The 14,567-nt window shown below is 36.0% G+C and overlaps 1 protein-coding gene across 7 annotated transcripts in view; it reads right to left on the bottom strand.

The window, feature by feature from the left end:
- LOC128263668 (scavenger receptor class B member 1) overlaps positions 1–14,567 on the bottom strand; it is a 294,139-nt gene extending 279,572 nt beyond the window's left edge. The window contains exon 1 of one of the 7 annotated variants that reach the window (XM_052998748.1): positions 13,952–14,567. In XM_052998748.1, coding sequence (XP_052854708.1) covers positions 13,952–14,204 — 253 coding nt within the window. In that variant the 5' untranslated portion in view covers positions 14,205–14,567. Of the gene's footprint in view, positions 1–13,904; positions 13,924–13,951 lie in introns of those variants that run through there. The other 6 variants (XM_052998745.1, XM_052998743.1, XM_052998744.1 and 3 more) reach the window with 6 other exon arrangements.

The raw sequence follows: 14,567 nt of genomic DNA, 5'->3' as shown, positions 1-14,567 counted from the left end.
AAACAACGTGAAGGAGCAAGTAAAGCCGTGCGGAGTCATCAAGGAAACAAGATCGCTACATCGAGACGTTCGGGACTTAGAGCTAAATACTCCGAATTGAGACAAAGGTAGCTGAGGTCCTTACGGCATCACACGGCTAAGTCCACGCGCTTTGTCACAACTTCTGTCGCGATTTGAGCTTGGCATCCCACCCGGCGTTTCCGACAAAGTTGAACAAATAGAGTCCTTCGACGAAGAACCGTGGGCTCAAAAGGAAAGTTGTCTAGAACTGGCTGCCTGACTACAAGGACTGCATTGGCGAGCTCCGGCGTATGCCTGATAGTCCTGCAGGAACTGTACAAGGTCCTGGTGCGACTAGCCCGGAAGGACGCGCGTTTATTCAGCTGGTGTCTCGAAAGGCGTATGCGTTGAGAGCACAGCGGTCCACCGCTAGAGTCCCAGAACGGCAGCTTACCGAGTCGCCAACAAGGAGCGGAGCCGGTCGAAATACCTGGAGGCAGACCAAGGACAACAAGGACCCCAGGACGACGAACAACGAGCGTCGTGCGAGCAGCACATACTTCGAATTCTTAAGCCAGTTCCAGAGAGGGTAGGGTGGACGCGTTCGTCTAGAACCTGGCGTTTGACCCAGGGACTGCGTTGGCGGCTTCCCGCTTACGCCTGAACCGTCAGGTAGAAACGGAGCTGTCGTCCGGTGGGACCGGCCGGGACAGAGCAAGGGACAGGAGGCTGCGGCTGCGAAAGGCGTACGCCTTGAGAGCACAGTGCCTGTTCACCCTAGTCTGGGAACGGTGACGCATCCCTGTAACCCCGCCGAGACAAAGGCAGCAGAAGACATCGCAAGCGAAACCGGCGAGGGAGGCACCACTTCGCAGCCAGCACGATCCAGCGAGACGTTCAACGTGGGAAGGAGACGACGGCAGAACATAGTTCAACATTATCAATACACTACTCAGGCCGAGGGTCAATTCGGCGAATAAAAGATCACTGTATACTCCCAATCTTTCTGTGCGTTTTCACTGATCATCAGGGCGGTCACGTTATATTAATTTGGTGGGACGAACACTTACATCTTCTGAGCTAGCCGCACGATATTCGTTACATCTGGAGCCCAACGTGATTGTCCTGACAGTGAAAATACAGCATTAAACAGAAATGGGGAAAAATTGGATCTATCTCCTCAAGAAAGAGGATTTCCCAAAGGTGGCAGCTAAGTTTGGCATCATCCTGGAGGGCAGGTCGGACGACATGCGAAAAGCTCTTTTAGAATATGTTAAGAAAACACAAAACGACCCAGGATTGGCGGAAATTTGGGCTGAGCTGGAGGAAATATTCGACAAACCAGGGTCAAGAGGCAAGTTGCATGTCCCAGACCCGAACAGCTCATAGCTAGCCAGGGCGTGGAGTGCATGAAGGAGGCAGGAAGATCCAGGGGCCTAAGTCAGGAAAGAATACCAGAACAGCAAAGGCCTAGCGCACTAGACTATGCAAAAGTCACAAAGCAAGTCAGGGAATGGTCGTTCAAGTTTGACGGCACTGGGGTCTCTGGAACAAGTGGAATGGTCAGCAAACACATACGGTTTGAACCTGAACCTCATTCCCCGAGCCATGCCAGAATTGCTGCAAGGCAAGGCTTTAAAGTGGTTTATTTCGAACAATAAACACTGGAGGACATGGGGAGAGTTCAGCGACAGTTTCCAAAGTTATTTCCTGCCAAGGGGATCTTTCTCAAAGCTCGCAGATCAAGTCAAACAAAGACTGCGTTCTATATAGACTCTAGCTTATGCCCGACGATATAGTCCGTACTTTTTGTCGTTGCATGCTCGTGTTATCCTGCGGTCTATATAGACTCTGTCTTATGCCCGACGCTATAGCCCGCACTTTTTGTCGTTGTATATTCTGCCGAAAGCCTATGCATTGTTCGGATTTGTCAAAAGACATACTATACTTTTTAAGGACCCATACTCACGACTGACAGTGATCTCAGCATTTGTGCGTTCAAGAGTGGAATATGCTTCCTTTATTTGGAACCCTTAAGGTGTTGTTCATATCAATAGAATTGAGAGGCTGCAGAAAAAATACCTAAAATTTGCACTTCAGCCGTTAAACTTTTCGGAATCTTTTCCAGTTTACTCTAGCCAATGTTGCCTACTGTATACCTGCAGTCTAGTAGACCGGCGTTCGATACCGAGCTTGCTTTTTATCAACGATGTTATAATTGATAGATAGTTCATTCATATTAAGCTCAATTAAATTCAATATCCCAGCCAGGAGTCTCCGTACCGTCATCCCATTTTATGAAAGTGCTGCGAGGACTAACAATGCGCGTAATGAGCCAATCTTAAGAACTTTAAGATTTTTTAACTCTTTGCCACTAAGCATTCGATTGGTTTGGGGATCCAAGAAGGATGTGCTTAGGCCATTACTTAGGGAATATTTGTATACCCTTGCAGAGGGTATAATAATTTCAGTCAGAAGTTTGCAACGCAGTGAAGGAGACATTTCTTGATCAGAATCACTAGGCGAGTCGATCTAGACATGTCCGTCTGTCCGTCCGTTTCTACGCAAACTAGTCTCCCAGTTTTAAAGCTATCTGCATAAAACTTTCCCAAAAGGTTGTCTTTCTATTGCAGGTAGTATATAAGTCGGAACGAGCCGGATCGACTATAGCATATAGCTCCCATAGGAACAATCGGAAAAATAAATAAAAAACAATTATAACTTTGGTGTTTTTTAAATTTTTTTTGTAGTTCTTCGACATTAGTAATGGTTAAATATTTCAGAATTACGGTTTAAATTTCATCAAAATCGGACGACTATATCATATAGCTCCCATAGGAACAATCAGAAGAAAATACAAAAAAATTATAACTTTGCTTTTTTTTTAAATTTTTGTTTTAGTTCTTCGACATATACAAATGATTAAATTTTTCCGAAATACGTTTTAAATTTCATCAAAATCGGACGACTATAACATAAAGCTCCCATAAGAACAATAAAAATATAAAAAAAAAAATTTTAAATGTAATTTTTTTATTTGTAATTTTATTTAGAAATTCTTTTTGATTATTTAATTGTTTGACAGTTTAGAATTACGCTTTTAATAGGAACTCAAATAACAGAGCTGCAATTCATCATAGCTTCAATGCTTTTAAACATACACGCAAGTAAATCATAATATTAATGTCTTAAAGAATATTGAATTTTTGCAATAGCTGCAAGGGTATATGAACTTCGGCCTGCCGAAGTTCGCTTCCTTTCTTGTTTACTTAATATTTAGTTTTAAAGTTAAGTTAGCTGATAGCCAGATAAGGATTTATCCATCCATTGACGCATAAATAAATAAATAAATACATGTGTTTTTTCAATTAACAGCTTAGCCAAATGTGACTTGTTTATTATAAATAAATGAGTGTAAGGGTGCTAATTTACACTTGGAGTCTATCTCCTTTTTCCTTTTCAATTTTTCGACTTCTTCGGGTAAGCTGATGTAGCTTGAAAATTTTAGTTTCTGCTCGTTCCAATTTTTCTACTGATAAATTATTCGATCCTGACATGAATTCTTTTTTACATCGATTTATGAATCTCAGTACATAAGCCATTACTTTAATCAATTTTTCCATATTGTTAAATTTATTTTCTATATCAGGCAGAACATTTTCCTGTTTACCGTGCTCAAATTTTGTAGTACTGTATCCTCTTCTTTCAAGGGCCAGTGTTTCTTTTCTTTACTATGCCACTTCGAACCTTTCCACTAAAGTTCAGAGATTCCAAGCTTGTCCAATTGTATGCCTCTCGTTCCTAAATCAGCAGGATTTTCCTTTGACCCTATGTGTCTCCATGCAGTCATTGGTGCCAGTTGCTTGATTTGTTCTACTTTTGATCGTATAAACCTGTCTTTATTTCTGCAATTTTTTATCCAACTTAACGCAATTGTTGAATCACTCCAAGCATAGACATCAGTTTTCGTCGCTATGGTTGCAGTAACTTAATTCAACAATTTTGCTAGCAGGTGTTCGGCACACAGTTCCAATTTTGGCAGAGTTTTTCGATTTTTTATTGGATTAACTTTTGTTTTGCTTGCTATTATGGTAATTCCACTTGATGTCTTCCCATATACTACTGATGCATATGCTAGCTCCGATGCGTCTGCAAACCCATGTATTTCTATAGGTTCGTTTTCCGATCCTCCAGTCCATCGTGTAATCCTTATGTTTTCTATTGCTTTTAAATTTGCATTAAAATTTATCCATTCACCATCCATTTTTTCGTCCAGCACTTCATCTCATCCAACCTCAGATTTCCACAGCCCTTGGATAAATAATTTTGCTATGATTGTCGATTGTGCCAACCATCCCATTGGATCAAAAATTCTTGTTAAGGTCGATAGAGCTCCTCTTTTTGTTATAATCCTTCCTTCTGTCATATTGATTTTAAACCCGAACTCATTACTTTGGGGTTTCCAAATCAATCCCAGTGTCTTCACTGTCTCTTCATTGTTTACTTCAAACATCTTCTCCGTTGAAGTTTCTGGTAACGATTAGAATTTCACGTTAATTTGCCGCCCATTTTCGTAAATGTAAACCACAATTTCCCAGCTCCGTTGATATTTTATTCTGAATTTTAGTACAGCTTTCGATGTCTTCAGCAGCTGTCATTAAATCATCCATGTAAAAATCATTGTGAATTATTTCTTTTATTCTATCGTCGTTACATCTTTTTCTTATTTCTAATAGAGTTCTTGTTGCTAAAAATGGAGCAAATGCAGTTCCATATGTTACCGTTTTTAGCTTAAATTCCTTTATGTTTTCATTTGATTTCCTCCTCCACAATATTCGCAAATAGTCTTGATCGTCTTTATGTACCCTTATTTGTCTGTACATTTTTTCAACATCAGCTGTTATAACATATTTCCAATTTCTCCATTTCATAATTATTTTCAATATAGTCCATTGAATGTGTAGTCCAGACAATTGAATATCATTTAGACTTTTTCCATTTGTTGTTTTTGACGATCCGTCAAACACCACCCGAAGTTTAGTAGTAAGACTATCCTCTCTTACACCCGGTTGATGGGGAATATAATATTTTCCTAAATCATGCTTCCTCCATGTGTCCTTGTCGTATATAATCATCCATGAATTCCGAATATTGTTGCCTTAATTTTGTATTTTTTCCAAACTTCTTTTCTAAGTTTATTAATCGTGCCATTGCTTTTTTCCGAGATTCTCCCAACTCTTTATTTTCCACCAAGGGCATTTTGACCACAAACCGCCCGTCGACATCAATCATCGTCGTTTTTTCGTATAATTCCATTCATTTCTTATTATCTGTTATGATTATTGTTTCTGGAACTTCTCCCAATTCCCAAAATTTCTCCAAATTGACTGCCGAGTTAATGCGCTTATTTCCCGGTATTTGCACCATTCCTGACAAAATCCATCCTAGTTTAATACCTTGACCAATCATGGATTCTTCCTGCTTCAATCCTTGAGTAATAATTTCGGCTAAGAGATCTCCTCCTATTAGCACATCAATCCTGCTACGCTTGTAAAAGGTCGGGTCCGCCAAGGTTGTATCTTCCCATTTTCGCATATCATACTCAAATGATTGCGGCGGTTGTGGGTTTAATAACACCGTTAAAACCACTGCTTCCGTCTCAAATCGATTATTGCTGGAAAATCTTGGACGAATTTTAAGCTGAATCGACGCTTTTGATAACCCAACCAAACTTTCTCCTAATCCATATATTTGGGTTCTCTTTTTCTTTTTGGGTACTCTTAACATTTGAACTGCTTCTTCAAAAATGACAGTAATTTGAGATCCTTGGTCCACTAATGCTCGAAGGGTTAACCATGCTCCACTCGCATCTTGGACCTCAATCTGCGCTGTGGCCAACAAGGTTATTTTTCCCGTTCTTGATATAGGAGTTGCTTTAGTTTCTTCTTGTTTATGTAACAACTCGTGATGGGGTCTACCACACTGCGAACAACCTTGTTCCACTTGACATACCTTGTAAAGAGTATATGTGTAGCCCAAGCACTTGAAACAAATTCTTTCTCGACGAACAAAATTCCACTTTTCCGTAATATCCAGTTGACAAAATTTAATGCAATCTTGTAATTAGTTTAGTTTTTTAGTATGGGCAGTTGCCACTCATAACCGCAACCAATACTCTCGGAGTTTCTCGGGTCATGTGTCTGGGCTGCCTTACTGCTTTTATGGCTTGTAGATGTTTCTCCAAAAATTCAAACACATCTTTAAAGGTCTGAACTTCTTTTGTTTTGTTCGAAGAATGTTCGTATTGAAAACATCGGTGTCATCTATTGCGATACCCATGCCCTTGATGGCATGAGTGCATTTTTGCGCTGTATCCAGCATGTTTAAAACATTTTTTTCTGATTCGATGTTCATCATAGGCAAATCAAGTATTTGATGAAAATTTTTCATAAGCAACTGACGTCTGTTCTCGTATCTATTTTTTAAAATATCCAAAGCTATTTTATAATTTTCATCACATAACAGCAGATGCTTTATCAAATGTAAAGCTTCTCCCATTACAGCTTCCTTCAGTCGCATTAGTTTCATCTTAGGCTTCATCATTTCATCGCTGTCAACCATTTCCTTAAACATGTCAAATAATCCCGACCATGCGGAAATGTCTCTAACAGAAACTCGACTTTCTTCGAATTTATTCTGTTGCATAAAAATTTTTTTTTCTTTTTTCCATTTTTAACTTCTTATACCCCTTTAAAATCGTAGGGGTAATTTGTCCATTTATTTTATTCTTTTAGATTTTTAGTAAAGCGCTGAAAATCTTCCTCAATATATTTAATATATATAAGTTGTAGTTTCGGGTCTTGGCCCGCAGTTTCTAAAGTTCCATGAAGCGCTTGTCTGGCTTGGTTGGACTCGTGTAAGCAAATTTCCTGATCCCCAACCAAGTGTTGCATCGAGTGGTTCATTGTTGCCTCGGCGGACTTCTTATTAAATTCCGCCAAAATGTTGTTTTTTACGGCTTGTGTTTTTCCATACCCATCTTTTGAGAAGCAGTCTCCTGTGAACGCTGATGCCGAATCCCTGACTAAAACACAACAGTATTTCGTTAGGAAATGAACTTTATTTGGCGCTCATCACGTCTTTTATACCCTTTTCCATTTATGTACTAGTTACAGTGTTCTTATGTATAACCAATTCTAGGGGTTAATTCTAGGAGTTTATATGTATATTCTATTTCGGGGACAAGTGTATGTTATAAATGTCAATTCTTTGGGTTATCCCATCCTATTAATTAATTAACATACTTCTTAGGTCACAAAAATAATCTGAAGTGGTGTTGCACCAGCAACCTAACTATCCATGTTCTAGAGTGAACACTTTAAACATCTTTAATTCGATTTTTATGTATATATGTTAAAAAACATTGAAGCTATGATGATTTTCAGCTAAATTTTTTGATTGTTCCTATGGCAGCTATATGATATCATTTTCCGATTTAAATAAAAAAAAAAACAAACGTATATCCAAGGAAAGAAAGAAAGAAAGAAAGGAAGCAAACTTCGACAAGCCAAAGTTCATATACACTTGCAGGTATTACAAAAATTAAATTTTCTTGAAAACATTAAAATTATGATTGACTTGCGTGTATGTTTACATAGAAGCTAATTGAAGCTTATTTGATAGTTCCTATGGCAGCTATATGATATTGTTTTCCCAACTTCAACTTCCCAACTTTTGGGAAAGTTTCATGAAGACAGCTTTAAGGCTGAGAGACTAGTTTGCGTAGAAACGGAAAAACGGAAAAACAAATGAACGGACGGAAAGACGGACAGATGGAAATGGCTTGTGATGCTGTCAAGAATATAAACCCTATCGACCATTTTAAAAAATTAAATACTCCTTAAACATCTTAAATTCGATTTATTTATATTTAATGCATTGAAGCTATGATCATTTTTAGCTTAATTATTCGATCGTTCATATGGCAGCTTTATGATACCGTTATCCGATTTATAACGAATAATGTTGAGCTGATGGTATTGTAAACTGTTAGCCCTGCTCGCGTTAAAATCCGGATCTAATAGCCTGATTCCATTGGCGCATTAAAACGCATTTAGCCTAATGCGCATTTATTTACACAGGGAATCCCATAAGGCTAAATGCCGCATTTAAAATAAATGCGATTTTTAAATGCGATTAAAAACCATTCGCCCCGAACATATTTAGAAAAAATACCGGAAAATACCGATGTTGAACGATATTTTGTTCGTGCCACCACTACAACAGCTGTTTTCTATATGCAAGGTTGGAGCAATTTTTGATTTCTTTTGAATTTAAAATCTATTTTGTATAAAAATGACTGAAAACGAAGGCGCACGCTGCAAATTCTGCTCGCAGTACCACAATGCATTACTGCTGGATCTCTGGCATAAAATAACTCCCACATATACGGGGATCCTAGCCCTTTTTGGAAACTGTGGTGGTCTCCATTGCAAACCCGTCATAACAACGTAATCAGCTTCTCTTCCTTTTCGTCCAAGTTGGCAAATGCCTCGGTCGCATTATAGATGTCCTGCTGACCATTACAGAGTTTAGTAAACTCACTCATGTTCATTAATTTTGATTAATTTCTTTTGGATTTGCCGAAATGCAAAAGTAAACAAACCCAGATCAGCTGCTCGTGCCACTCACATGTCGGAGTAGCATTAGCTTAATGCTAATGCGCCAATGGAATCAGGCACATTTAAAAAGTCCACTAATGCGGCAATGGAATCAGGCTATAACTCGTCAGCGAATGTCGTGGTGTTCTTGAGAGGCTGCAGCTTACGGGTGCTTTTAAATATCTTTAACAATTAAAATGTATCGCGTGCAAACAGGCAACGAGCCAATATCGGCCGGAAAAGAGATAGCATAGCAAACAGACAGACAGTTAGAGATAGTACTTCTCACATTACACACCTCTAGATGTAAATGGTAACACCATCAGCCCACCCTACCATGGCCAATAAAACACTGCATTAGGCTCCTTTTAATAACTGGTTCTACGACGGCTCTCGGGTTAGCATGGAGTTAAAAATATGTTTGTTTACTCAGACATTAATATACTTGATATTAACTAATTATAATATAATATAATTTCATTTAAATTTAGCTATTTTGTACACAGGTATTGTTGTCATGTATCGTGCGATCTCAACTGCAGTCCAGAGTATTGGTAAAAAAGGCTAATAATATATATTTAAATTGATAATTACCAATTTCTTTTACTTCAATGTTTTTTTCTTGTTTGTTTCATAAGAAATACTATCCTTAGCGTTCAGACATTTTATTTAGTATTTAGTTATTTTTCTATTTCAAGGTTTTTTTTATTGCGATAAATTTACACTCGATCAATTAATTGCGGATAAGAACATTAAATTTGCCGAAGGCTATTAAATGGTTCAAACTTGGCTCACCTGAGATATCCCACTGATGATAGCGCTTCTATGTTTTGGTGGTGTTGCTGAAAATTTGTAAACACATGCAAACCAAAAAAGTTCGGAAATTATAACCCTATCGGCTCATACGTCTGCACTTCTTTAACGTGACCGAAATTTGCATACACATCTTTTGAATTTTACATGTCCCTCTTTGCCTATATTCGCATCTTTTAGCTCTATTGATAATTAACTAAAAAAGCTTTCGAACTTCTTGTTCTCTCCATATGTACAACTAATTCTCGCTTTATGTTCACATTTCTTTTAACATTTTAATTTATTTATAATTGTATTGATTTTATTTAGTAGAACTTAGCCTTATTTTTATGTCTTCACTAGGTTTTATGATTTATTTGGCGATTTCGAATTTACTTTTTACTTGTGTAATCATCTGGATTTGCTTTTACTTTTGTGTTTACATTTAGGCTTGCGTTTACTTTTATATGCATTGAGTTTTGCGTTCACTTTTATAAGTGCATTTTTTTTACTTTTATATAGCTTTGAATTAATTAATTTATTTATTTGTATTGGTATCCCGACGATTTAAGACTAAGTCTTTTAAGTTTCATCGGCCCTTTGTGATTGTTACATTAAAACTTAAATACTTTGTGATTCGTACAATAAAAATTAAATACTAGAAGTACAATTACATTACATTACGTTACAATAACAATACTCATTTTAACATTTACAGTTTAATACATTTAATAGGTTTTGGTGACATGAGCAACATAAAGAAATGAATTGAATTTGAAACAAAATGAGATTAATAAATAATAAATTAAAATTAAAATAAGAACTAGCTTTTGCCCTTTAAATAGTTTATAAGTTCGTTTTAAAATTGCTTTTCGTTTCTTATACTTTTTATATTGTTTGGGAGGTAATTCCAATAGCGAACAGCCTGTATGAAAAAGTGTTTTTCCGTCATCGCCAATTTTAATCTTTTGCAGACAATGTTGTTTGTTCTAGCTGACGAAACCAGTTGCACATGTTCAATTAAGTACTGCGGCTCTTTTTTAGTCAGGAGTTTATGCAGAAATAAGAGGGTTTTTAACATAATCCATAACTCAAAGCTTAGTTCAAAAATCTTATTTGAGCATGAGCATGCCATATGCTTTTCCTGTGGTTTTGTTCACATGGTCATCCCACGTTAAGGTGGAATTAAATTCTATTCCCAGATTTTTTTTTGCATCAGCCCAATCATTTATTTGATTAATTTCATTGATGCTAACTCTAATACACTCACTAAATTAACTTAGGGGACGGATAACATATAACTGGACATCATCTGCATATAGGTGCACATCACATACAGAAATACACTTAGGGAGATCATTTACATATAACGAGAAAAGCAGTGGACCTAAAACTGAGCCTTGTGGGACTCCTTGTTTGAGAGGCAGAAATGACGATTTTAGCGACCCGGAGACGACGCCCTGCACCCTGTTTGTGAGATATGTTATTGCACTTGAAGAGAAATTGTACAGTGTGCGAATCTTTATGCAGAGTATTTTGTGGTTTGTAGAGTCAAACGCTTTGCAAAAGTCAAGAAGTGTTAGGAAGGTTACTTTGCTGTAATTGATTTTTGGCGAATGTCTTCGGATATCATTAAAATGACAGTTGCACAACTTCTGTGCTTTTTGAAACCTGATTGTTCTCCAGGTGAGTTTGCATCCGCAGGGCAACTAATTGCTCTAATGACTTTGCAAGGAAAGGCAAGATGGAAATTGGTCTAAATTAATTTTTTGATTTCGGGACGGGCAAAATTTTAGAAATTTTCCAGCAGCCAGGAAACATTGACGTGGTAAAAACCGTATTAACCCTTGCAGCTTTGCAAAAATTAAATATTCTTGAAAACATTAAAATTATGACAGACTTGGGTGTATGTTTAAATTGAAGATAAAATGATTTGCAGCTCAATTATTTGATAGTTTCTATGGCAGCTATATGATATTGTTTTCCGATTTTAATAAAATTTAAAGCGTAATTCTGAACTGTCGAATTATTAATTAATCAAAAATAATTTCTAAAAAAATTACAAAATAAAAAAGTAAAATTAAAAAAAAAAAATTTTTTATTATTTTTATTTTTTTTATAGTCGTTATAGCCGCTATTCTGAAATATTTAACTATTACTATATCTCGAAGAACTAAAAAAAAATTTAAAATCACCAAAGTTATCTGCATCATGTCTTTCTATTGCAGGTAGTATACAAGTCGGAACGAGCCGGATCGCACGACTATAGCATATAGCTCCCATAGGAACAATCAAAAAAATATATAAAAAAAATTATAATTTTGCTGTTTCTTAATTTTTTTTTTAGTTCTTTGAGATATAGTCATGGTTAAATATTTCAGAATTACGGTTTAAATTTCATCAAAATCGGACGATTATAGCGTATAGCTCCCATAGGAAAAATTGAAAAAAAAAATAAAAAAAAAAGTCATAAAAATCGGACGACTATAGCGTATAGCTCCCATAGGAAAAATCAAAAAAAAATAAATACAAAAATTATAACTTTGCTGTTTTTTAATTTTTTTTTTTAGTTCTTCGACATATAGTAATGGTTAAATTTCAGAATTACGTTTTAAATTCATCAAAATCGGACGACTATATCATATAGCTCCCATAGGAACAATCGAAAAAATAAATAAAAAAAATTATAACTTTGCTGTTTTTTAATTTTATTTTAGTTCTTCGACGTATAGTCATGGTTAAATATTTCAGAATTACGGTTTAAATTTCATCAAAATCGGTGGACTATATCATAGAGCTCCCGTAGGAACAATCAGAAAAAATATACAAAAAAAATTATAACTTTGCTGTTTTTAAATTTTTCTATTAGATCTTCGACATATAGTAATGGTTAAATATTTCAGAATTACGGTTTAAATTTCATCAAAATCTGACTACTATATCATATAGCTCCCATAGAAATAATAAAAATATATAAAAGAATAATATATAATCTAATAATTGAGCTGCAAATCATCATTGCTTCAATGTTTTTAGACATATACGCAAGTAAATCATAATTTTAATGTTTTCAAAAATATTTAATTTTTGCAATAGCTGCAAGGATATATAAACTTCGGTTTGCCGAAGTTTGCTTCTTTTCTTGTTTATTTTTATTGTTCCCATTAGAGCTTTATGTTATAGTCGTCTGATTTTGATGAAATTTAAACCGTAATTCTGAAATATTTCACCATTACTAAATGTCGATGAACTAAAAAAAAAATTAAAAACAGCAAAGTTATATTATTACTATTACTATATGTCGAAGAACTAAAGTAAAAATTAAAAAGTTATAATATTTTTTCATTTATTTTTCCGATTGGTCCTATGGGAGCTATATGCTATAAACGTCCGTTACGGCTCGTTCCGACTTATATACTACCTGCAATATACTTTATAGGGTCGGAAACGTCTCCTTCCTTGCGTTGCAAACTTTTGACTGAAATTATAATACCCTCTGCAAGGGTATAAATATACAGTTACACAATGTATTTGTGATAATGTGAGCAATTGTATTGTGAAAAATTTTATATATCATATTAATAGGCCACGTATTTTTCAAAAATATCCGTACAGAAGAAAATTGAGTGCAATTGACTACAGAATTGTTCAAAATTATGTAAGCCCGAAATGCTTAATTTTGTGATAAATGCCAATTTATTAAAATAGATCCAAACAACAATTTTTTAAGTTTTAATAGTTTTAAGGAGTTTTTGAAGCAGGTTTAATCTGAAACGTGTCCCTGGTTGTATGTCCAAGAAATATCAAATAATAAACAAATACATTTTATGAAAAAAATGTTATGTATACAAGTACAATAAGCTTTTTTAAGCCAATAAAATATAAAGGTTTTTTAAGTATTTTACTATGTTCACAAAAGCTAGGTTGTCAGTAACCATTTAAGGTCAGCTATGATCGTTGTTGCTAACCCCCAGCATAAGCAACAGTAAGTCAACCGATAGCATGAAATTTGAAACTGGCACTTGCCTTACGACTCATATATGGAAAGTAAAATGTAAATCAATTTCAGGTTGTTTGGTTTTATTTTATGGTCAAGTTCAAGGTCGAACTGAATCCATACGTAATTGATATAATTTGTGTTCAAAGTTGTTTGTAGTTTGTCAAGATAGTTTGCGAAATCTCAAAGCCAATCAAAGAATCTATGTCACTGCCGACTTTTGATTTTATTTGTTTTACATTTTTGCTGATCAAAACAAAAAACAAACAGGAAGTTAACAGCTTTGATGGTTTTATGAGAGGTTTCTATTTTAACTGTTCCGCATTTGTCAAACACGCGTCCAAGCAAGTCTAACGAAAAGTGATTAAAGCTAAAGCAAATAGCTTCATCACGAAACTTATTATTGATGACTACTTATGTGAATTTGACCTTCACAACGATATGCTTAGAAATACCTCTTTCTTAGGGACAATTCCTCGGTTCTGAACTTTCTAGAACTTACGGGTAGGAATTCTATTGCGGTTGCTTTGGTTTGGTTCGTTGAAAAAGCTACCCAACATGTCCATCGGATTCATCGAACGATTTGCCTTGAGACTCTTGCGAATGGAGGTCTGAGTGGCCCATGACGCAGCAGGATCTGCGTCGGGTTGCAATTCCATTCCAAATCCATGCATCGCCATCGATGGCCGCTGACTGTTGGCCTCTTCATCGCTTACACAAACTGCACTATAACGGCGCGCAAACAAATCCTTCATATTTGCAGTTGAGTTTATTAAAATTTTGAGTACACCGAGTTGTGTTTTTAAATTTGTTTATCACTTTACACTTTTAGAGTTGATTATTGTAACCGCAGCACTTAAAAACTTTTATTAGCATTTGCTGCTGCAGCTCCTTATTTATAAGGGTACATTTACTTGTTATCAAGGTTTTTTATCTTATACCGCGTTTGCGTCTGTTCACAAGCATTGCTCACATATGAATGGAAGTATATTCAATATACCAGGCAATCACCAACTTTAGTGTATTGCTATTATCTAGAGAGAACACTCAGAGAGAGTAACGAAAAGAGAGCGTGGCCCTACCAACAGTCTAGGGTTTTGAGTTCCGAGATACTCTCT

The sequence above is a fragment of the Drosophila gunungcola genome, unplaced genomic scaffold, assembly GCF_025200985.1.
Source record: "Drosophila gunungcola strain Sukarami unplaced genomic scaffold, Dgunungcola_SK_2 000010F, whole genome shotgun sequence".
Taxonomy (NCBI): Eukaryota; Metazoa; Arthropoda; class Insecta; order Diptera; family Drosophilidae; genus Drosophila; species Drosophila gunungcola.
The sequence above is the reverse complement of the archived record's forward strand: the minus strand, read 5'-3'. Positions and strand labels throughout refer to the sequence as shown.